A 24,091-nucleotide genomic window follows, 5' to 3' on the forward strand; every position below is an offset into this window, starting at 1 on the left:
TCACGTATTTGAGTTTGGTATGTGTTTTCAATTACGACACTGACGCCTGCTATTTTATACGACAGGACATTGAAACGGTTGACAGACTTCTTCGATACGGCCTGATGGCAAAACTACGTTCTACGCGCAATAGAAGCAATATATCCGGCATTTCATGCAAATATTTGCAAAAACTGCTTTCAGTGCTATACGATCAATACTTCGACCTAAAATAAATATGAAATATTGGTGGTGTAATGGGGAAAAAGGACGTAACCGAGAGATATTCAATATCTCTATTCTAAACTGGTTACGTAAACGTCCGCAAAATATTTTATTGATATTTCGTGACAAATAATGTTTGCCCAAGCAAAATGTACAGAAGCTATCGATAAATATTATTGTAGAAAGCATAAAATGGCCATTAAAGCGGTTCGCAAAAAAGATATTATTTTCCCCCAACTAATTTAAGGAATTTAAAAAATTGTCTCAAGTAAATTATATATTGATCTAACTAAAGCAAAAGAGCAATACGTCGATTTCAGTAATACGGATCACCTTATATTTTCACGACTCGCTATGCATTTCATGCTAAAGTGCTGAATTTACAATATAACTGTGTGTCATTGTACCTGAACTTACAATTGCACAACTTTCGGCTTTCGATCTTTCAGCCCGTTGTAATTTCAGAAAGCCACGATCAAAAGATCTCCGTGTGCTAATAATATTCGAATAAAATATGTAACGTAGGAATTTTTTCATGTTTCTAATTATAAAATATCAGTTTCTTAAATTAGACTAATTAAAAGCTACGATTTGAAAATGTTCTTTGTCTTCAATTGACAAAAATCCCAAATATGTGTAGCCGAAAATCGTTTTCGTACGTTTCCTGATGATTTAATTACTTTGATCACACGTGTACCAGTATCTCGCAGTTGTCGCGACAGGTCGCACTTGTTAAGAGCGATTTTGCGGATCAACCGATCGTGACACCCGACGACCGGTGTTCGTGCATGTCGACAAGGCACGCGCGTTACATCGCCGTTTGTGAGCGAAAAAGGAGCGAGAAACGGCTAAGATTGTAGTATAAATCCGTTAAATCGAGGCTGATGAACGAGGCTCACCGGAGGGAGGCTCCGGCTCGCTTCACTTGTGCACACTTCGCCACGTATAGCTGGTGTGCTTTAGGCGTGCTGGCGTGGCCGTAAATAGGCAAAGTGACTTAATATGCTATAAACTTCCAAGCCCTTCCAGTAATGATCTCATCGCCTCGTCGCGAAAAATTCGTGACGTGTTGAGAACGATCATATCCGTGACATAACAGCACATTGCAGAAAGAACGTTATGTGGTTTAAATTTCAGTCAAGAAATTATGTATTTTTGTATATGGAGCTCAGATTATTGTACGTCTCATTGTCAAGAATTTTTAAAAGCAACAGTTCTTATCTATTTTTAAATGATCATGAAGCAGTAAAGCACTTTTTGGTAATATATAGAAATAGATTCTCTAATAATATTAAATTGTAATAAACTATAGGAGATTTCTGTTAAATATGAAAGAGCATCAATGAAAAGATAGCTTTATACGAATTGAACTTTTAGATTCGTGTAAAAGGATGCCAATGAAAAATATGTATAAGAAGTCTCTCTCGGAACGAATATAGACTGGTAATTGTCCGAATATGGTAGTCTCGAGGTAAGAAAAGCCTAACGGATTAAGGCGTAACGGAAGCTGTTGCCGAGCAATTTTACACCCAAGATTTCATGCACTTTCGTACTGTATATAGCTTGTTTTATGACAGAGATAAACAACGTACACACTTAACAAAGTTTTTTATGCCAATGCCTGAATCGCAAGCTGCAAATTAATGACAGTTTTGGAAACAGTTTTACAGAAAAAAAGAATATATCTTTTCTCACGGTTTCTTAGGCTACGGTCAACGTGACGCTACAAATGCTTCGAAGCATTCCTCTTCTCTTTTCTTTCAATGAAAAAAGAAGGAGAAGAAGAACGCTCCAAAGCATTTGTAGCGTCACGTTGAGCGTAGCCTTAGTAATAAAGTTTCTACGAATCGCACATTCGGTTTTTGTTTGTTCAAAGTACTAAGCGTTTCACAAGTTGAATAGAATCTGAAGTCTAAAGAACAAAACAGTATATCAATTAGTATTATAATAGCGCAAATAAAATTCGCTGAAGGGGATCATAGTTTCTTTGGGTGTATCTCACAATTTTATTTACGGATCGTGCTTATTTGTTGTCACGTTATTTTGCATCAATTCATACAGTAACGTTGCATGTGAAAGTAAAAACTTTTGAAAGATATATATTAAGACAATTAATATTGTATATAAATATATTTATTATTAGTATGAGATATATATAGATACCAGATAACTAATAATACACTTAGATATATGTATAGATAACTGATGACTATAACATTATGTAACTTTATATATAATATTTATTAATGACTTTATAAATTACAGATAACTAGTTATATATCCATACATATAATATTAGTTATTCACAGAATTTTAACAGACATATCAATTCTCGTTATCATTTATCATAACGCATTTTGACGCGGATCCTCAGTTACCAAATATTAACAGCACAGAACTGAATCATTAATCAGTCCAAGTACAATCAATCAAATTTGACACGTATGGCATTTCTAAAACTTTCTCGAGTGAAAAGGTCGTGACGAAAGTTCGTTTGTAAAGAATACAATTTTTATCAGAATAAATCTTTGACGATATACCTTCTTCGGCTACTAACAGATTAGAAAGTACTTATGGGATCGAAAGTTCGTTTCAACTCAAATTTCATTCATATTCGGTTAACGACGAAATCGCTCCGTTTCGGCCATGGGAATGCCTTCTATGAAAACCCGACTATATCGATTTTTAAATTTTTTTTCGCACTCAATTGGAGATCTCGGTGTGGCAAAATTGCGACTCGGTGTCCCACGCGCTTTCGGGCGAAAGATCCTTCGCACGGATATCCGGTTCAGTCGACTGTCAGGTCGACTGTGACGGCAAGCGACGGTGATCGATTCGGTCGGTCACGCCGCGCGGTCGGGCTCCGCGTTACGTTAAATATTTTGACTCGCGCACGTAGAATTCCGTCGGGAGGGACAAGCCGGCGGCGGCGGCGATTCTCGACGAGCCGGTCCTCGGTCCTCGCCACCGGTGTGTAGGTACCAGGAATGTCCTCGAGAGTCGACGTACGACTCTCGACCCTCCTTTCCCCCCTCGCACGCCCGCACCCGCCCGACCCAGCCTGACGACGACGACGACGACGTGTCTGACACTCGCGATCGATCCTACAACCGCCGCGGACGCCGGCTCCGGCGTTTCGCGCTACGCTCGCGCGTTCCTCGCCGCGATCGGAACGAACGGGAGAACCTAAAGAGAATCGGGATTCGTCGGCAGCGTCGTAAAGAAATTCTCCGATTTCCTCGCTGAATCGAATCGCGCCGTCCGTGTTCGGATCAATGAAACGTTCCGCCTGGAAACCTGTTCGCGAGGAATTTTGCGCCGAGAGTTATCTCTCCGGTTTCTCTCTCCCTCTCTCTCTCTCTCTCTTTTTCTCTCTCTCTCCGGTTATCGTCGGCGGCCGATCGGTGTGCGAGGCCAATGGTGGCTCTCTCGTGTATCGCCGGCCCCGTGTCGATTATTGCCGAAATTGATATCTCGCAAAGTCACGATATTATCGCGGGGCTTCGCGACGGGGAGAAAGGAAGAGGGAGAGAACGAAAGAGAACGAGAGAGAGAGAGAGAGAGAGAAAGAGAGAGATGATCGCGGACGAGGGGAGCGCTCGGAAAGTTTCCGAGGGTCGGTGCCTCGCGGCAGGCAGGAAGAGGACGCAGGAAAGGAGCATGACTCTCTCGATGGCTCTCGGTTTTTCCACTCACTTCCTCGCGGCGCATCACTTCCACCTGCAGCCGCCTCTGGTACTCCTCGCACTCGTCCTTGTACTTCTCCATCTCCTCCTTTGTCTGCCGCATCTTCTTCTTGAGCACGTCGAGAAGCGTGCCCTGCACTTGCGCCGACATTGCTGGCCAGTGAAAGACCCCTGGACGTGTGTGTATTATATATGTCACGTAAAAACGCCGCGAAATCGGAAGGGCACTGCGAGAGCGGGCGCGCGAGAGAAAAGGAACGCGCTCGGAACGCTCGGACAACGGCGACGGTGACGACGACGCGAGCCGGTCCGGTCGAGAGTTCCCACGCGGATTCGGCCGACGGAAGAGCGAAGCACGGCGCGGCGACGCGAGGATGCGATCGTGTGACTGTGCGCTAAGAGAACGACCGGTGTCTTGTGTGTATGTGTGTCTGTGTGCGCGCGCGCGCGGGTGCGGGAGAAACGGAGAGAAAGAGCGGGTATTCGTCGAGGGGCACCCGGAGCTGTCGTGCACTGACGACCACTGGCTGCTATTGCTGCTGGCGGCCGCCGCCGTTGACTGGAGCGCAAGATGGCCGCGACCGGTCGTGGCGCGCGTGCGCGCCGCGTCCTTCCGCGCGTCAAGTAGTCCCACCGGCGCGGCGCGCGGCCCTGCGCCCTGCGCCCCCGCGCCGAAGGGCCGCCGCGTGCCAGGCCGGTCGAATTCTTTCTTTCGACGATCCCGCGGACGCCGGCCGGAAGGCGGCCCGGCGCGGCGTCGGCCGTCGGCGAGCGTCAGCGCCGCGGGGACCACGCCTGGCGACGCGCCGGTGTACGGTGTGCGTACCCCTCGGCCCTCGCGCTGCGCTCTCTCGACCGCGCGGCACACAAATCGCGAGGCGCGCGCGTGTGCGCGCGCCCGAGTATCGCTACGCCGATCGACGTGTCGCCGTCGCTGGCTCCGCGCGCAAAGCGCAAAGCCCCGGAAATACCGCGCCCGTCGCCAGCGCGCCCAACCGTTCGAATCGCCAGACCTGACAATTCGTGCGTTGTTATCGATACCCCTTGCTGGTCGCCCCTCTTTCGTTCATTTTCCGCTTATTTCGATTAATGACGGCAATTTCTTTTATGTTTATGCGATCGAGACGAGCCACCGTGACGTGGATCAATTATTGTGGAAAGTAACCGATTTTCTGAATAAAATGTCAATTGTTAATGAAATGTCAATTGTCTTCGACCACTGGAATGTTATCTTGTAACATTGAAGTGAGATTGAAGTATATTATTTAATGTAGATTTATACAATTATCTATGTGGATGTAGTTCCCGGTTCCCGTTTCTGTAAAATTGCGGTATGAGATATTAGGGACATCTGATTTAGCTATAAATATTTTATGCAACCATGTGATTAATATTAATTTGAAATTTTTTTATATTAATTCTCGATTTATAATACTTCCGCCAAAGTTACTAACTGTAATACTTCTTTTTATTCAAAATAAATTCCATTATTTTTATCGCTTTATCCCGTTATGTTCTTAATAATATCTCGTATCTGTATATTAACTCGCTTTATTTATTCATACTTATTATTACTTTGTGATAAAGTTTTACGTGACGAGAAAAGAGCTTCGGAAATTTATGAAAAAATAAACATATCGGTAGTTTTTCTCAAACTTGAAGTAATTTAAGCGCAATTTACAACGAACGGGTTTCAATTCGCGCTCAATTCGCTCGGAGGTACGATCTCAGTGCCTCTTCTGGTCAGTCCGAGAAGCAGACGCGCAGCTTTTGGATCGCTCCGTCCTTGAAGCGGCAATTTCAAACGTCCGTTCGTCGCGGCTGTAAAGGCGCAATCTAACGAGACCGTGTGATCCAATATGCCACGTCGCATACTGACACGTGCAGCATCCTGCGCTGAATGCCTTTTATGAAATGGCACTCTCCCGCGGAACTGTTCGCGGGCCTTTAGAAAATTATAACGCGATAAAGCCGTCCCTCAGTAACGCAATTCTGGTTTTATAGGTTACGCGGTGTGACCTCGCGGCAGATGCGTTTGATATATTCAGCACGTGGCAGCTCGGGTGATGACGTTTAAATTATATGCGTACCCCCCCCCCCCCGCTCGAGAGCAATACCAACACACGTTGCTTATTACGCGGCATTATAGATACAATCTAATATACTTATTCGTATATCGAATCTCTCACGCAGCATGCGCGCATTTTTTTGTCATACTTCAATGATAACGCACGCATCTTTTGTCATGCTTCAACGATAACGCGCGCATTTTTTTGCCATACTTCAAACGAGATAACGAAAACGGAAATGATAGTCGGAAGGAATTTTGCGTAACAATTGCAGCCAGATAATTTCCAATTCGCGTGTCACTTGCGTATGCCAAACGGAATATAAGTAAATGATAATGCGTGAATTGAGCTGTTCAGTTACTCAAAAAGAAGGAAAACTCACGATTGCTTTTTCAATAATTGAAATCTCTTTGAATTTTTATCAAGGAATATATTTGAATCGGCATTGCTATCGCCGAAGCAATTGGAATAAAAGTTCAATTATCAATTATCAATATTTATTATTAATTAATAATAATTTATTATTAATATTAAAAAAGATAAAATAATTTCGTCGTTGCGCGTTGATTTCCGAAGATGATAAAAATATAAATAGTAAAATTAAATTCGCATAATTATCTAGAAATAAATTCCGAAGCATGTTGCAAAAATTCACTTTGAATATCAAAGTCTACCGGCTAGAGACATATACGCTCGATGTGTGTAAATCGATTCTAATTAATACGAATGCACTCGGCACCACAGGACAGTTATGATGTGCCTCACGTTTCGGTTAGACTGAATATGACGCAAATCTTTCGTCATTGCATAAACATGCTAAACGCGCGATAAGCATTGCTGATTCCATATGAATAGCATATTGAAGCGAAATGTAGAATGTTGAACACGTTAATAAGCTCGAATGCCAATCGTAATAACTTTTCCCACTGCATTTGTTACAATTGTTACAATCGCATATTTCCGCGGCACATCATCGTGTGTTGAAACTTTATATTGTACCGTTCTATTTCTGCCCAACTCACAAAGTACCGTTGGTAAATACCAACGGTAATTTAATTAAACGCGCGATCGCAATTAATCTCCCTTATCACGATTTATATATTTTGATAAAATGATTCTCGCTTATATTCCATGTAATTCGAATCAATCCCGATTTGAATTTTATGTAATTATTATTAAAAAGGTTATTCTGATTAAAAGATGTTCATTCTAATTGATTATAGCTTATAATCATAATTAGTAATAAGTATGATTATAAGCTATAATCATAATTAGTAATAATAATTAATTTCACGCTGAATAGTTCCGAACGTTATCGCGGTGTTAATGTCATAACGCTTCGCATAATTAATTAATAGATTTGCGGGACAGGTCTTGTCGCTTTGCGAAATCGAAATACATGTCCGTGAAGCCGAATGAATCCAGATTCCAGTTGGTTCTAATTTAACTTTTGATGCGCGCTAATTCCGGTGTACCGATTCCGATTACAAATTTCGTTAACCCAAAATTCCAACAAGAGAGATGTTTATACCTGTTCCCCAAATGGCATTCAACTTGGCATTGTTCCAATTCTGTTGAGAAAGCTGCTGCAGCTGCACTTTCCCAGATTTTCTGCTCTTTTTACTTTGCAGTGTAAAAAGTATAATCGATATAGTCAAATGTTCCACGCGACGCATGACAATATCGGCTACAAATTTCGTTAACTTATCAATCTAAATAAAGAAAATCAATTGAAAATCATTAAAAGCGCATAAAGAAAGTAATTGTGTTATCGCACGTCCGTGTTTTCAGGCTCGTATTGGCCTCGATTTGATCTTTTTAATAGCTCGTCAGTTCCAAATTCCGATAAGAACCATCTGTTTCTCAGATACTCGACTTGGCATTGTTTCAATCTTGTTGAGAAATCGCATGATCTGTTCTCTTTCTCTCGCGCGACTTCTTCCTTCCTTGATCTCGCAAAGTAAAAGGATACGGTATATACGCAGCTAAATAGAATAGGCTAAAATACTGAGTGTGTGAAGTTGGCCCCCCAAATGATCCAAATATAGTTCTGTTTAGAGTTCTGAATTCTTTCGGACAATAGGAAGAGTTCCTGATAAGTTTTAAAAAGAGTTCTGGCGATTAAGATAACGAAAACACCTTTTGAAAAAAGGGGGGCCAACTTCACGATTTTTTAAATCAAATTTTGAGATCGAATAGTTCTGAATGGTCTAAACGCTTCATTTTGCGATTATCTAGAGTTCCTGATACACAAAAAATTTTTTTGGTCAATTAAAAAACAAAAAAAAAATTTTGAAAATTTTATTTTAAAATCGAGTAGTTCTGAATGCCTTAAACGTTTTATTTTGCGATTACCTAGAGTTCCTGATACATAAAAAAAATTTTTAGTTTAATTAAAAACAATTTTTTGGCAAAAGAAAATTTTCAATCATCTCTCGTTCAAATATCGATTATCTTGCAAATCGTTAGCCTAATCGCTTTGAGCCATAAGACTTTTCGTCACAACTCGTCGAAAAATGTCCAAAAGTCCTATCAGAACTATTCGGTACTCCAAAAAAATTTTCGACCCCGGGACTTAGAAAACTTTCAAGCATCTCTCGATCAAATGTCGGTTATCTTGCAAACCGTTGGCCTAATCGCTTTGAGCCATAAGACTTTTCGTCACAACTCGTCGAGAAATGTCCAAAAGTCCCATCAGAACTATTCGGAACTCCAAAAAAATTTTCGACCTCGGGACTTGAAAAACTTTCACCGTCTGTGAAGTTGGTCCGCCTTTTTCAAAATTCGGATAAATTTGTTAGAGTTCTGAATTCTCCAGCAAGAGTTCTAGAGTTCTCTATAATTTTTAGAAAGAGTTCCGTTATTTAAAATGACGAAAACACCATTTAAAAAATGAGGGGTTAACTTCACGGCGCCCCCCATTTTTGAAAAAATGAATTTTTTATGGTAGTTCCGGATAGATTTCGATGAGTTCTAGAGTTCCCAATAGGTTTTATAGCGCTACCAATAATTCAAAAGTTACAGCCCTTTAAAGTGCCCTATTTCGAAAAATTTCTAAGTTCCTAAGAGTAAATTTTTTTTTCGGAAATCGGCAGTTCCCGCGGGAGTTCTGGTCGCCCCCCGAAGAGTTCTATCAAAAACTATCAGGGTCCGAAGCGCTGCGACCAATATTTCAAAAGTTACAGCCCTTCAAAGTGTCACCTCTAAAATTAAAAAAATTTTTTTCGGTAGTTCTGACAGGAGTTCTGGTCGTCCCCCGAAGAGTTTTATCGAAAACTGTTATGGCCCAAAACGCTCCGACCGATATTTCAAAAGTTATAGCCCTTCAAAGTGCCACCTCTAAAAATAAAAAAATTTTTTCGGGAGTTCTGACGGGAGTTCTGGTCGCCCCCCGAAGAGTTCTATCGAAAACTGTTACGGCCCGAAGCGCTCCGACCAATATTTCAAAAGTTACAGCCACCCAAAGTGCCACACCTCAAAAATTTTTTAAGTCCCTAAGGGTAAATATTTTTTTTCGGAAATCGGCAGTTCTCGCGGGAGTTCTGGTCGCCCCCCGAAGAGTTCTATCGAAAACCATCAGGGTCCGAAGCGCTGCGACCAATATTTCAAAAGTTACAGCCCTTCAAAGTGTCACCTCTAAAATAAAAAAATTTTTTTTTGGAGTTTTGATGGGAGTTCTGGTCGCCCCCCGAAGAGGTCTATCGAAAACTATTATGGCCCGAAGCGCTACGATTAATATTTCAAAAGTTACAGCCCTTCAAAGTGTCACCTTTAAAATTAAAAAATTTCTTTTGGGAGTTCTGACGGGAGTTCAGGTCGTCCCCCGAAGAGTTTTATCGAAAACCATCAGGGTCCGAAGCGCTGCGACCAATATTTCAAAAGTTACAGCCCTTCAAAGTGTCACCTCTAAAATAAAAAAATTTTTTTTTGGAGTTTTGATGGGAGTTCTGGTCGCCCCCCGAAGAGGTCTATCGAAAACTATTATGGCCCGAAGTGCTACGATTAATATTTCAAAAGTTATAGCCCTTCAAAGTGCCACCTCTAAAAATAAAAAATTTTTTTCGGGAGTTCTGACGGGAGTTGTCTCTGTGAAGTTGGCACCTCACTTTCAAAAATCGAAAAATTTATCAACAGTTCTATTTGCACCCGCAATAGTTCTACAGTTCCTGCTAATTTTTAGAAATAGTTCCGTTGATTTAGTTAAAAAAAATGAATATTGAAAATATGAGGTGCTAACTTCTCGTAGCACCTCATGTTTCGAAAAAAATAATTTTAACCATGACATTTTATAGTTCTCGAAAAGTTCTACAGTTCCTGATAGGTTTTAGCAATAGTTCCAGTCAATAAGTATTTTTAAACAAATTTTTAATCTGACCACGAGCACCTCAAGTTCCAAAAAAATTGATTTTTACCATGAAATTCTATAGTTCTCAAAGAGTTCTACAGTTCCTGATAGATTTTAGCAACAGTTCCGGCCTCTAAATATTTTTTTAACAATTTTTTACTTTTACCACTGGCACCGCACACAAGAGTAAAGTCATGAATCGCAGGCAGTTCCGATCGACTTCTTGACAGTTCTCGATAGTTCTCGCATAGTTCCAACAGTTTTTATAGGTTTTGGCAACAGTTCCGGCCTCCAAATATTTTTTTAACAATTTTTTACCGCTGGCACCGCACACAAGAGTAAAGTCATGAATCGCAGGCAATTCCGATCGTTTTCTTTAGAGTTCTCGGCAGTTCCCACATAGTTCCGAGCATTTAAATACGTTTTGACAAGAGTTCCAAAGAACTCTGAAGAAAACGATCAGAATTGCCAGCACCCCGTATTTCCCCGTAGATGAGGTGCCAGCGGTCAAATTAAAAAATTGTTAAAAAAATATTTGGAGGCTGGAACTGTTGCTAAAACCTATAAAAACTGTTGGAACTATGCGATAACTATCGAGAACTGTCAAGAAGTCGATCGGAATTGCCTGCGATTCATGACTTTACTCTTGTGTGCGGTGCCAGCGGTAAAAAATTGTTAAAAAAATATTTGGAGGCCGGAACTGTTGCCAAAACCTATAAAAACTGTTGGAACTATGCGAGAACTATCGAGAACTGTCAAGAAGTCGATCGGAACTGCCTGCGATTCATGACTTTACTCTTGTGTGCGGTGCCAGTGGTAAAAGTAAAAAATTGTTAAAAAAATATTTAGAGGCCGGAACTGTTGCTAAAATCTATCAGGAACTGTAGAACTCTTTGAGAACTATAGAATTTCATGGTAAAAATCAATTTTTTTGGAACTTGAGGTGCTCGTGGTCAGATTAAAAATTTGTTTAAAAATACTTATTGACTGGAACTATTGCTAAAACCTATCAGGAACTGTAGAACTTTTCGAGAACTATAAAATGTCATGGTTAAAATTATTTTTTTCGAAACATGAGGTGCTACGAGAAGTTAGCACCTCATATTTTCAATATTCATTTTTTTTAACTAAATCAACGGAACTATTTCTAAAAATTAGCAGGAACTGTAGAACTATTGCGGGTGCAAATAGAACTGTTGATAAATCTTTCGATTTTTGAAAGTGAGGTGCCAACTTCACAGAGACACGGGAGTTCTGGTCGCCCCTCGAAGAGTTCTATCGAAAACTGTTACGGCCCGAAGCGCTCCGACCAATATTTCAAAAGTTACAGTCCTTCAAAAAGTGCCACCACCAAAATTAAAAACTTTCAATCATTATTCTAAAGAAATCGCCATATACGGTTCGAGCAATAGATCTAAGGCAGCTCAATATTATATTATCTATATGTATATTAAATACGCGTATTTTTCAACATGTTATTTAGAATATTAATTTTATATCTTATCGGTTTTAACATACAAGTATTAACTTTCAATTATCTCTCGATCAAATATCAATTATCTTGCAAAGACTTTTCTTATGGCTTCTGCACACAGGACGCGAAAACGCTTGCCGCGCGGCAAGAAGCGACGCGGTAGCCAATCAACGTGTTGCTTTTCCATAAGAACTAAAAGTTTATTGGCTACCGCGTCGCATCTTGCCGCGCGGCAAGCGTTTCCGCGTCCTGTGTGCAGAAGCTATAATATATAAGAAAAGTCTTTGCAAGATAACTGATATTTGATCGAGAGATAATTGAAAGTTAATACTTGTATGTTAAAACCGATAAGATATAAAATCAATATTCTAAATAACATGTTGAAAAATACGCGTATTTAATATACATATAGATAATAGTTATTTGTGTAACAAGTGCGGGAAGTTGAGAATTGGACACGAGTGCGGAGTGGACGCACGAGCCGAAGGCGAGTGCGATCACCCGCACGAGTGTCCAATTCTCATCCCGCACGTGTTACACACCCTATTTTATATTACAAAGTGCGTGGAAAGTGGCCCATTATTGCGCGCGCGTCATCTGTGCGACGGATGGCCGATTCCATACACGAGTCAAAACAGTGCGGTAATGTTTACATTACCGCACAGTTTCGAAGAATTGGCTATTTGTCACACAGATGGCGCGCGTAATGGGCCACTTTCCACGCACGTGTGATATAATATAATATTGAGCTGCCTTAGATCTATTGCTCGACCCGTATATGGCGATTTCTTTTGAATAATGATTGAAAGTTTTTAATTTTGGTGGTGGCACTTTTTGAAGGACTGTAACTTTTGAAATATTGGTCGGAGCGCTTCGGGCCGTAACAGTTTTCGATAGAACTCTTCGGGGGGCGACCAGAACTCCCGCGAGAACTGCCGATTTCCGAAAAAAATATTTACCCTTAGGGACTTAAAAAATTTTTGAGGTGTGGCACTTTGGGTGGCTGTAACTTTTGAAATATTAATCGTAGCGCTTCGGGCCATAATAGTTTTCGATAGAACTCTTCGGGGGGCGACCAGAACTCCCGTCAGAACTCCCAAAAAAAATTTTTTAATTTTAGAGGTGACACTTTGAAGGGCTGTAACTTTTGAAATATTGGTCGCAGCGCTTCGGACCCTGATAGTTTTTGATAGAACTCTTCGGGGGGCGAACAGAACTCTCGTCAGAACTACCGAAAAAAATTTTTTATTTTTAGAGGTGGCACTTTGAAGGGCTATAACTTTTGAAATATTGGTCGGAGCGTTTTGGGCCATAACAGTTTTCGATAAAACTCTTCGGGGGACGACCAGAACTCCCGTCAGAACTCCCAAAAGAAATTTTTTAATTTTAGAGGTGACACTTTGAAGGGCTGTAACTTTTGAAATATTGGTCGCAGCGTTTCGGACCCTGATGGTTTTCGATAGAACTCTTCGGGGGGCGACCAGAACTCCCGCGAGAACTGCCGATTTCCGAAAAAAATATTTACCCTTAGGGACTTAAAAAATTTTTGAGGTGTGGCACTTTGGGTGGCTGTAACTTTTGAAATATTAATCGTAGCGCTTCGGGCCATAATAGTTTTCGATAGAACTCTTCGGGGGGCGACCAGAACTCCCGTCAGAACTCCCAAAAAAAATTTTTTAATTTTAGAGGTGACACTTTGAAGGGCTGTAACTTTTGAAATATTGGTCGCAGCGCTTCGGACCCTGATAGTTTTTGATAGAACTCTTCGGGGGGCGACCAGAACTCCCGCGGGAACTGCCGATTTCCGAAAAAAAAATTTACTCTTAGGAACTTAGAAATTTTTCGAAATGGGGCACTTTAAAGGGCTGTAACTTTTGAATTATTGGTCGTAGCGCTATAAAACCTATTGGGAACTCTAGAACTCATCAAAATCTATCCGGAACTACCATAAAAAATTCATTTTTTCAAAAATGGGGGGCGCCGTGAAGTTAACCCCTCATTTTTTAAATGGTGTTTTCGTCATTTTAAATAACGGAACTCTTTCTAAAAATTATAGAGAACTCTAGAACTCTTGCTGGAGAATCCAGAACTCTAACAAATTTATCCAAATTTTGAAAAAGGCGGACCAACTTCACAGACGGTGAAAGTTTTTCAAGTCCCGAGGTCGAAAATTTTTTTGGAGTTCCGAATAGTTCTGATGGGACTTTTGGACATTTCTCGACGAGTTGTGACGAAAAGTCTTATGGCTCAAAGCGATTAGGCCAACGGTTTGCAAGATAACCGACATTTGATCGAGAGATGCTTGAAAGTTTTCTAAGTCCCGGGGTCAAAAATTTTTTTGGAGTACCGAATAGTTCTGATAGGACTTTTGGACATTTTTCGACGAGTTGTGACGAAAAGTCTTATGGCTCAAAGCGATTAGGCTAATGATTTGCAAGATAATCGATATTTGAACGAGAGATGATTGAAAATTTTCTTTTGCCAAAAAATTGTTTTTAATTAAAGTAAAAATTTTTTATGTATCAGGAACTCTAGGTAATCGCAAAATAAAACGTTTAAGGCATTCAGAACTACTCGATTTTAAAATAAAATTTTCAAAATTTTTTTTTGTTTTTTAATTAACCAAAAAAATTTTTGTGTATCAGGAACTCTAGATAATCGCAAAATGAAGCGTTTAGACCATTCAGAACTATTCGATCTCAAAATTTGATTTAAAAAATCGTGAAGTTGGCCCCCCTTTTTTCAAAAGGTGTTTTCGTTATCTTAATCGCCAGAACTCTTTTTAAAACTTATCAGGAACTCTTCCTATTGTCCGAAAGAATTCAGAACTCTAAACAGAACTATATTTGGATCATTTGGGGGGCCAACTTCACACACTCAAAATACTCTCGTAACGATGACCGCGAACGTCATTTCGGCTTTCACCTAGCGAAGAAGGAACGTTTATTCGTGTCGCAAGTCGCCGCACAGTCCGCGAACATTGATCGCGGATGGCGGTAGCGTGTTGGAATAGCGAGAAATCGCGGAATGTGGCGTGCAAACATCGCGCATCGGCCGATAAGAGAAGGAGGAGGGCAGCCATGGGAAGGAGCTTCAAAGGTCGTCGCGCGACAAAGAGCCGAAGAAGAACGAAATTAAGTAGCGCGCGTTCCAAATTCCCGCGTCATGCGTGGGCGTTTTGCAACGATACTTCGCAACGGAGATAACGACTAACGACACAAATGGGTTTCCAATTTATATTGATGCAGCTTTGATCGCCGATGCTTTCTTGTCGTTTAAGCCGAGCCTTTAAATTATTTTTAAAACACCGTTCCTCGAACTATAAACCGCGAGCCGCGTCATTAAGTTCTTCGAGAAAAAAGTAACTTCAAGAAAAAAATTATAATGTATAATCTTATATACAAGTCCAGGCAGTCTGGCGGTCTCTAATTTGGATTAATATAAACAAAGAGAAGCCAGGACGGAAGAGGGGGCTAAATGTATTAATAGATAAGGAACATTTTTTAGAAAATTTTTGGAATTATGTGTTCCAAATCATTGAGGTGGCGTAGGTGTTTTGCACATCTCAAGGTGCGATTCCTATTAGATGCGCATATACACGCGCCGGATTTACTCGTGAAGAGGCTCCGGGAGCCGGGAGCTTACGCAATCTGGTCCCGCACTCCCGAATAAAAGTCTCGCTGGATCACGGCCGTCACGTATTTTTAGAATGTTGACGAGTCGGATCGTGGGGTGTAAGCTTGAGCAGACTCGCATACAAACCAGACGCATATGCAAAAGGGTGGGGCCCCCCCGAAAAAGGAATGACGGAAGTATCGTCGAGAGGAACATCCCGGAGATCAGGGTGCTTTCCATTGTCCGATGACGATAACGACAACGAGCGAGCAGCGTCGATCGTCGTCGAAAGAGAGATTCAATTGGCTGTTACCGGCGAGAATAAAGACAGTTGACGACAGAGACAAATTCAATTCTCGCGATGAAGAAGAAAGTTCGCCGACGAAACTCGAGCGTTAACGAACGCTGTAACAAGATTTTTAAATCCAAAGGCTGAATCCGAATAATGAATAAAAAATTACGTAAGTATCATATGGTGTAATGTAAATAAAGAAGGTATTTTATCTTGCCTTTATTACGATTATCTTATTCTTGAAACGGGTTTTCCTGCATTACAAGCGAGTGAGTAGAGTGTCCCGATCCCGGATGTCATCGAGGCATCATAAAATATACTGCAATATTTAATGATTCGATGTACCGTAATGCAGTATATTCCATTATACGCGGTTGGCATGCTCCGATGTAACGCGGAGGTTGACGCAAGCGACAAAGATACGTTTTTTTTTGCTCCGGTTTATTTTCAATGTTAGTTATTATTAAATTAAAAAAAATTATTTTTAAACACGCCATTTTTCTATCATCAAAGATAGATGATTTATCCACTTTTAAAACTTCTATAATTAGATAGTGATTAATAAAGCCTGACAGATTTTGGCACAAAATACGATTTGGAAAACGCGTTTTCGAAAAGAGATACGATGTGGTCTCTCTATTAATTATTTATCTGCGCAATATATTATTTAGTCGTAAATTCTCGCAGACCGCGATTGATAAAGTATGGATCTCATAGAACGAGATATCAGTTTTAACTTTAAAAACAAAACTACTAAAAAAACTGCATTGAACCGATTGACGCCTTTTTCAAATTAAAATTAATAATGGTAGAGGAATTAAATAAAGCATTTAAAATCGAATGACAAACCGAGTACAGAGCTCAATGCGACATAATGTTCCAGTTTTTGCTCCAAAGAGCGTATCCGAAAAAAGCGGGCTGATATTCGTGAACCGAAATATACAATATGTGACGGATTATTTGGTAAATGGCAAATTAAACTCGAATGGACAATGTAATTATTAATAAAATATAGATATTAATGAATATTATAGATATTATTAAATATAAATAATGATTTCGAAAAGAAATTCAGAAAAATATTGGAGTACGAACGATTTGATGTTTTCGAATTGGAGTAGATAACGATGCGATACATTCTATCTAGTGGGTAACGGCTTTCTATCAGTGTATTAGGCAAGAGAATCGTGCGCGCGTAACCTATTGTCCTCGTTCAGTAACCCTAATAATAAATGCCATTTGTCGCCAAGAGGATCTCGCGCTAACTCGTCGTTAGCACTTTCTCGGCTGTCGTTCCAGAGACGGCCTGTTTGCAACGGGTTCTTTTTATAGCGCTGCCAATATCCGAAAACTTACATATTATTCGGTTTATCTCGACGTTTACCCGGGATAATAAATACTCGATGCAATAAATCACTGTAATTTTTAACGGAGGATTGGAATTTCTTGATAAATTTCGACAGATATTTGAAACTATTGAGAAACGTTAAATATCGAAACGATCGCGTATCAAGAAAATATAGTGACTTGAATTGCTTTTGGACAAATTTAGCTTATACTTGTATTATCGTGTAATAAGATATTTAATTCAGTTTGTTATAATTGTTATAAAAATTAACTTACATAACTTTGTCATCTGACTCTTTGATCGTTATTCGATCGTTGTCGCGATTGATGCAGATAAAATGCCAATTTGATGATTTCAGACCGTTGATAGCGATAATTAAGGCTCAACAGAAGTGTTTAAAACTTTTTAATTTTTTTATACAAATCTGCGCAAGTTGGTAATCAGTTCTGGTTGTTAGAACCGTGAAAGAAAACAGTTATGTTACGTGAAAATAATAACGGATGTTATTAGACACACGTAAGGATAACTATCAGTTTAACGTGATGTAAACTGATGTATTCTTAAAAATCTACATATGTCAAACAATTCAGTAAGATCGCGCAATTATATAAATATTTGCTCGGTACTTAGTATCAAAAGCCGACTCGAGTTCATATCCTTCACGAGTGAAAATGACCGCGACGATTCTCGCGTGATTTTAATTGCAAATAAACGCCTATTGCACTCAATAACGCAACGAGCATGAAGTCCGTCCGTCTTTTTTGCTTCATTTAACGATCATGATATCGATTGATCGTCTGAAAAACGTGCGTCACACCAAGTGGTATCGATTGTTATTAAAAGCTATTTTCTGATAATACGAAATTCGAGGTATCATCCAATCGTACGTATCTCCCGCGAAGTTTCGGTGTCACATGCGATCTTGGTAATGCCGCTTACGTAATTCGTGCTATGCGCGTGCAATTTTTATTATTGCAACTAGAAGTGTACGTACACGTCATAGATAAGAAAGAATGAACCATAAAAAGTCAAAAGAGTTTTATTAGTTTTTATTACTTTTCAAGTCAACCGGTCAATTTTAGAACCAAGCTTGAAATAATTTTGGATAACAGATTCATGTTACATTCTTGCGATATTTGAGTTATTAGAATCAGATAATAATTATTTCTTCCTATATCATGCGAGTCATTAATTTTGCAGCAACGTAATGCGCTAGTAATGTTTCGAGATGTTATCGCTATATAGAAATGGATAGCCCGATAACATTCAACATATACTACATCGATTATCGACTTCACTTTGAAGGCAATGATCTTAAAATATTACCGAGTATTGTACAGGGTGTACCAGAAAGATGAGTACCCCGAATTAACTTGAACGGATGACATTTTTGAAAAAAATGTTAAATACAAAAGTTTTAGGGTTTGGAAATGGGTTCATCTGGTGGTGAACATGAACTTGATCTAGATTCAGGACCTAGGAGAGAAGGATGACCAAAACGTCCCATCTTTCTGGTACACCCTGTATACCGCTTTCATTCACGCTTCATTAACGTCGGTTCTTTGACTCGTTCATGAGTAATGCAATTTTATCAAATACTCAAGGATATCGTCATCGTTTTTCTCAATACCAAAAGTATCGAGGGAAGAAAACGCAAGTATTCAAAGAGAGTTGTGAGTTTAATAATTTCGTCGAGCCCGACGAAATAGCAGACGACCCCGAGGACCTCTTGACCGGCGCGGCGCGGCCCGGCGCCGGCGGCGTTATCAAGGTTTCGACGACCTTGAGACTGGACAGAGACCCGTCGCGAGTTTTACTTATCGCGGCCGCTATTTCGGCGGCGCGCGCGATACTGACCCGCTTCAGCTGATTGCCCATGATATTCTGGAGTTCGTTCTTTATCAGACTGAATTTCATCATCGTGTCGCTGGAGAATATGGAGCAGCCGAAGGCGAGACCGGGATAGTCGGCGCATCTCTTCCGTCTGCGGGCCTCCCGCTCGGCCTGGACCTCCGTGCGCTCGCTGGGGCAACGTAGCTTGGCGAGCTCCGCCAGCTCCGGGTCCTCCTCGACGTTGGCGGACTCGTCGTCGGAGTTGCCGTCGCCGCGGGCCCTCGCGACCGCGTGCTCGGGCTCGGGCGAGTTGCTCCCGCTCCGCGGATCGCTCTCGTCGCGATCCGCCGGGGTGCTCTTCCCACGTGGACTGGATCGGGGGGATCTCCTCTTCCTGCCCGCCCGATCCTGCGTCCCGCCGCGCTCGGCGGCGATGTCCTTACCATCGCCGAGCGCGGGAACGTCCGGGCTACACTGCGCGAGCCTTTGTCGGACGTCGTCGTCCCTATGGTCCCCCTCCGCCTCCGTCATCTCTTTCTTCTCCTCGAGAACCTGAGTTCTCGAGGAGGCCTTCGTCTCGATCATCTGGCTGATCCTCGTTGGCCATCTCGCGCCGAGTGTCACCTGCGGCACGGACGGACGCGGCTCCGTCGCGTCAAGTCGTTCGTCGACGGCCACGCTGGCGGGCGATGACGTCTCGTCGCCGGTGAACGTGGTGTTATTGTTCCTGACGGTGTCAGCAGGGCCACACTGCGCGGGTCCTCTGCTGGAGGCGTCGAGACGTCGTCGCGTGGTGTGCCGCGGATGGTGCTGGTGACCGCGGCGTCTCGCCGCCGCCGAGAACGTCCGCTCCATGTCACGTCCAGCTGTTGTCGCGTTGTCCAGGCTCCAGGGCTCTCTCTCGCCAGCGACCGTAACACCTCCCCTCCCCCCTGCGTTGGCGAACGCGCGCGTGACGCGGCGACCCGTGCGATATGCACCCGCGCTCTACTACCACTGCACCAGGCACTCCGCCATCTTGTCTGTCACTGATCGCGCGACGCACGTTTTCTCCCCCGCGCCAACGTCGTACTGTCCACCGGCTGTGTTGCACCGTCACACACACGCCGCAGCCCGCGTATACGCGACGCGATACGGTGGTGGCGCGCGTACACAAAGAACAAAACCGCCGCCGTTCTGCGCCGTGCGCTGGGCACGCTGCGTCTGTCTCGCTCGCGCATACGGCGAGCGAGAGCGACATCCCCACCACGCGGTCGTGCGACGCGCGAGTGGGGCAGAGCCGAAGATACCCGAGCGAACAACGCGGAATACCGCGAAAGATACGCGTGTCGCGGACGCGCTGTTTGCGACTTTGCGAGTTTGCGGTGAACGGCGAACGAACGGACGCGCCGTTTGGCGGTACGGATTGCGCCTGCGCGAGCGAGTGGCGCCATCGATCGGCGCGCGCTCACGTCGCGCGCTGTCGATAACTCGCATCGCCGCATTTCTTTGCGAATCTAATCAAGAGGTCCTCGGTTATGTCAAAATTTTCTTTGGCATTCGATTTATAAATTATCTGATACGAATGAAATATAAATAATCCTGTAATGAAAAACCTTAAGACTTTTCTTTTTGTCTATATCAATATACATAAAAATTGCATATCATACTCATTGTTTCTATTGTGCGAATAAATGAGAAACACGAAAATCAAAATATTTCTTTTCGCAATTTCGAGGATTTGGAACCCTTTGAATACTTTTCATTTCCGAATTTCGTATTTCGCTGAGTAGGAAGTTCGTTGGAAGCAATCGAAGTTCTGTATAGGTATGTAAAAGCTTTTGAATGCTGCAGAAAATAAGGAGATAGGCGGACCAGTGTCCACAATAAAATACACAAATATTTGATCTTGATCAAACAATAAGTCAATATAATTACTAAATAAAGTTCATTTCCCGCTTGATCGGGCAATAATGCTGAATACTTGGTTCGTCGAACAATAAAAAATATTTGCTTGACTTACGTTTTGCAGAGCCTTGTCTTTCTCCTCCAATTTTGCGTTGACCTGCATAAGAGCTTCCTGAGTTTGGTCAAGCTCGTTCTCGATGGTCTGGATCTTCTTTTGGAGAGCGCGAGCTTCTTCCTCAGCCTATTTAGATCGAAACGTCTCATATTAGTTCTTCTTCAAAAACTATTTAGAAATGCATTATCATATAATTTAACTTAATACTTTTAACGCTATTTCGAAAGATAAATAAATTGTCATATGAGTTCAATCGTTTTTAAGTTCGTCGTGATTATAAAATTCTTACGTACATATTTTTGCGCAAACAATTATGATCGATGTCAGAAATTGCCATGGCGAATAATTTTTATACCTTTTCAGCTCGCGCATTCGCGTCACGAGCTTGCTGTTCGCAGAGCAACGCGCGGTCCATCGCGTTGTCCTTCTCCAGCTTCATTCCCTGCATCTTCTTTTTGATCGCGTCCATGGTGGTGTTTTTATCTCCTCACTCGTCCAATGGAAGAAAACCTGCGACATCGAACAGGAATGCGATTAGAGACTGACATAAAAAATTCGCAGACGTTGATTAGGGAAACGAATCTTCCCTTTTATAACGAAATGAGATGAAATAATATGACGAAATAATATATCTTTCGCGTATTTATGCAGGTCTAAATAAAAATATTTAGTATATTTCGATTGTATATTTCCTTGTCCGATCATAACTAATTGAACGATGATCTGTATATAAAAATTGTAAAAAAAAAAACTAAAGTATTGTTATAATTGCGATACACCGACTTGAAAAACGCGTTGTTGAGAATTATCAAAATTATGCGGGCGATCACAAAAACTAATGCTACAAATAATAATTTACTAATTTCTACCCGACAGCGATTGTCAGCCGCGAAAAATTCTCGTCAGTTAATTTACCGTGGCACAAAGCCGTTCAATTAGCGTCGAGGCTTTTTGCTTTCCCCGTTTTTTTTTTACGCTTTCGCTAACCGAATCCTAAACCGCTCCGTTGAGCAATTAATTATGCCCCGTTTTTTCTCCTCACGCGCAGCAATTTTCTTTGTTCGAGAAGGAATGCGCGAGCCTCTACAGCCTCCTCGCAACAATATAGGGTGGAAATAGCGTGTACCACACGATCGTTCGCGCGCAGTCGGTCCGTTATCCTTCCGCGGCAACTTACAAGGACGACGTTTCAAGGATAAGAGGGAGGAGAAAAGGAAGAAACCCGTCGCGGCGCGGAAATGAGATTCTCCCGCGGCGCTCTCTCGAAAGCGAGAAAATTCCAGGCTGCTTTTGCGCGGATTAGCCATTCGGCGAACGGGCGTGCATAGGTGTATAATTAGCGAGCGACCGGATATTCCTATTTATAGAGCCGGCTCCTCCGCTGAGGAGGGCCCGGGCCGCGGAGGCAAGCGCGCGATATCAAACGTTCGCGCTTCGCTGCCTCTTTTCGTCTCGTGACGTCATGCCGCTCAGGTATGCGATTCCCGTGCATGCAGGGGGGGGGGCGATGGGGAGACAAAAATCCGTCGCGGCTGCATCCGCGGTCGTTTGTGCGAATCGTTCCTGAATCGACCGGACATTTCTACGGCGCGATCGAGGGGACGAAAACGTCCCAGGGACGCGCGCGGGGGGGGGGTCGCCTCCCTCGTCGAAATCATCTTACGGGCAGCGAATGACTTTAAAGCGACTCCGTTTCCAGACGGTATCGCGCGACGTGTTGTGAAATTCAATGACGAGACTCGACTCGACATCGCGACGCGTCTCCCTCGCGTGTAAGGACAATAAATGACTTGGCTTTATCGATATCGCGATATAAGCTGAAGACTAAACCACGCGCTTTATTACGTGAAGAGCCGGCTGATGACGCTAATCACTGCAGAAACACGCTGCAATAATTTGATTTTATCTAACTTTTTTTGCAGAAATTGTTATTATTAGCCCTATATCGTTATATATTTTACATACAAATGTATTCGTGACTTCTAACTTGTTTTTTCCTCGCTCTTTTCTTTCGCTCATCAGAGACACGACAGCGTCTCGCGCGCCAAGTATATTTTTCGCGAGTTGGTAAGTTTTATACATTCTTCGGCAAGAAAAACATACGATCTGCTAGGGTGTAAATCTGAAATTCGCAATTCGCCACTTGCGTTATTGAATATCCTGTATCCTGTTTAAAGGTCCTGGAAGAATCTTATGCCTGCGCCACTGCAATTGCACGGTGCACGGTGGTGGAACCGCGTTTCTGCCACAGCTTCCACCGAGCGAATATACGCGCGGATTCCAAGCTCGCCGGTAATCAGAGATGCCTGGTAAGCAGACTAGCGTTGAACGAAAGGGAAATGGAGTTTGCGCGATGTTCGTAGAAGTAAAAACATTAGCTGAAAGATTCTGCGAAGTTAGACGCGACATATAATGCGCGGCGTGTGTGGCCCCCCGTCGGTTTCATAAACATTTCTGCATAATCCCGGCGAAACGGAATCGGTTTCTTCGTGTCGAGTAGGAAGTGGGAATGTTCCAGGCGCAAAGACTCCAAAGATCGCGGAGGGTGCGACGACAAAAATTATAGCTGCTATAATAAAATGGAATCTCGCGGCGGGGGGGGGGGGCTATCGCACGAAATTCAATTTCGTCGGGGCGCGCGCGTTTCATCTCGGATCCAAAAACGCGCGTATCGCGACGGACGGGTTATTTTTACGCGTCAAGGGGGAGAGAGGGCGGCGAGAATGGTTGCCGCCTGGCCGAGCCATTTCGGGTTACGCATAGCGAACATCGCGCGCTGACTCCCAAACGCCACCGACCGAGTGACTTAACTCAGCGGTGTCCTGTTACGCGCACGGGAGAAAAACCAATTGCGAGAGAACCGTGTCGTCGGCTATCGTTTCTCACACCACGAGATCGAGAATCGTTCACTTCTGCGATTGTAAAACGCGTGAAACAGGGAGAAAATAGAAATTCCGTGTCGTTAAATACGTATTAGCACGCGCGTAAATAATCTTTATACGGGAAAAATTAAAAGATTGCTTCATTTCTCTTTCCATTAAAGTTCGTTGTACACTTCTTAAGAGATCGAAGAGGTATTTTCTGAAATTTTACTTTGACTATTAAATGCTTTGGATAATTCTTCGTTAGATCACATATAACACGGAAATTATTTTTTATATTCCTACGTTTAAAGAATCTTAAGCATTTTTCGAATCACTCGATATATAGTTACTGAATACTA

General features: G+C 42.3%; 1 protein-coding gene across 20 annotated transcripts in view; it reads right to left on the reverse strand.

Moving 5' to 3' along the window:
* The window catches only part of Tm1 (tropomyosin 1), a 46,691-nt gene that overhangs the window by 20,517 nt on the left and 2,083 nt on the right, over positions 1 to 24,091 (reverse strand). For 7 of the 20 annotated variants that reach the window (XM_071797707.1, XM_071797705.1, XM_071797706.1 and 4 more), the window contains exons 2-3: positions 21,224 to 21,378; positions 20,869 to 20,994 (exon numbers count right to left, since the gene is read on the reverse strand). In XM_071797707.1, the coding sequence (XP_071653808.1) occupies positions 20,869 to 20,994; positions 21,224 to 21,337 (240 nt within the window). In that variant the 5' untranslated portion in view covers positions 21,338 to 21,378. Of the gene's footprint in view, positions 1 to 3,900; positions 4,456 to 18,890; positions 20,149 to 20,868; positions 20,995 to 21,223; positions 21,379 to 24,091 lie in introns of those variants that run through there. The other 13 variants (XM_071797695.1, XM_071797694.1, XM_071797691.1 and 10 more) reach the window with 11 other exon arrangements.

The sequence above is a fragment of the Temnothorax longispinosus genome, chromosome 2 (assembly GCF_030848805.1).
Source record: "Temnothorax longispinosus isolate EJ_2023e chromosome 2, Tlon_JGU_v1, whole genome shotgun sequence".
NCBI classification, from domain to species: domain Eukaryota; kingdom Metazoa; phylum Arthropoda; class Insecta; order Hymenoptera; family Formicidae; genus Temnothorax; species Temnothorax longispinosus.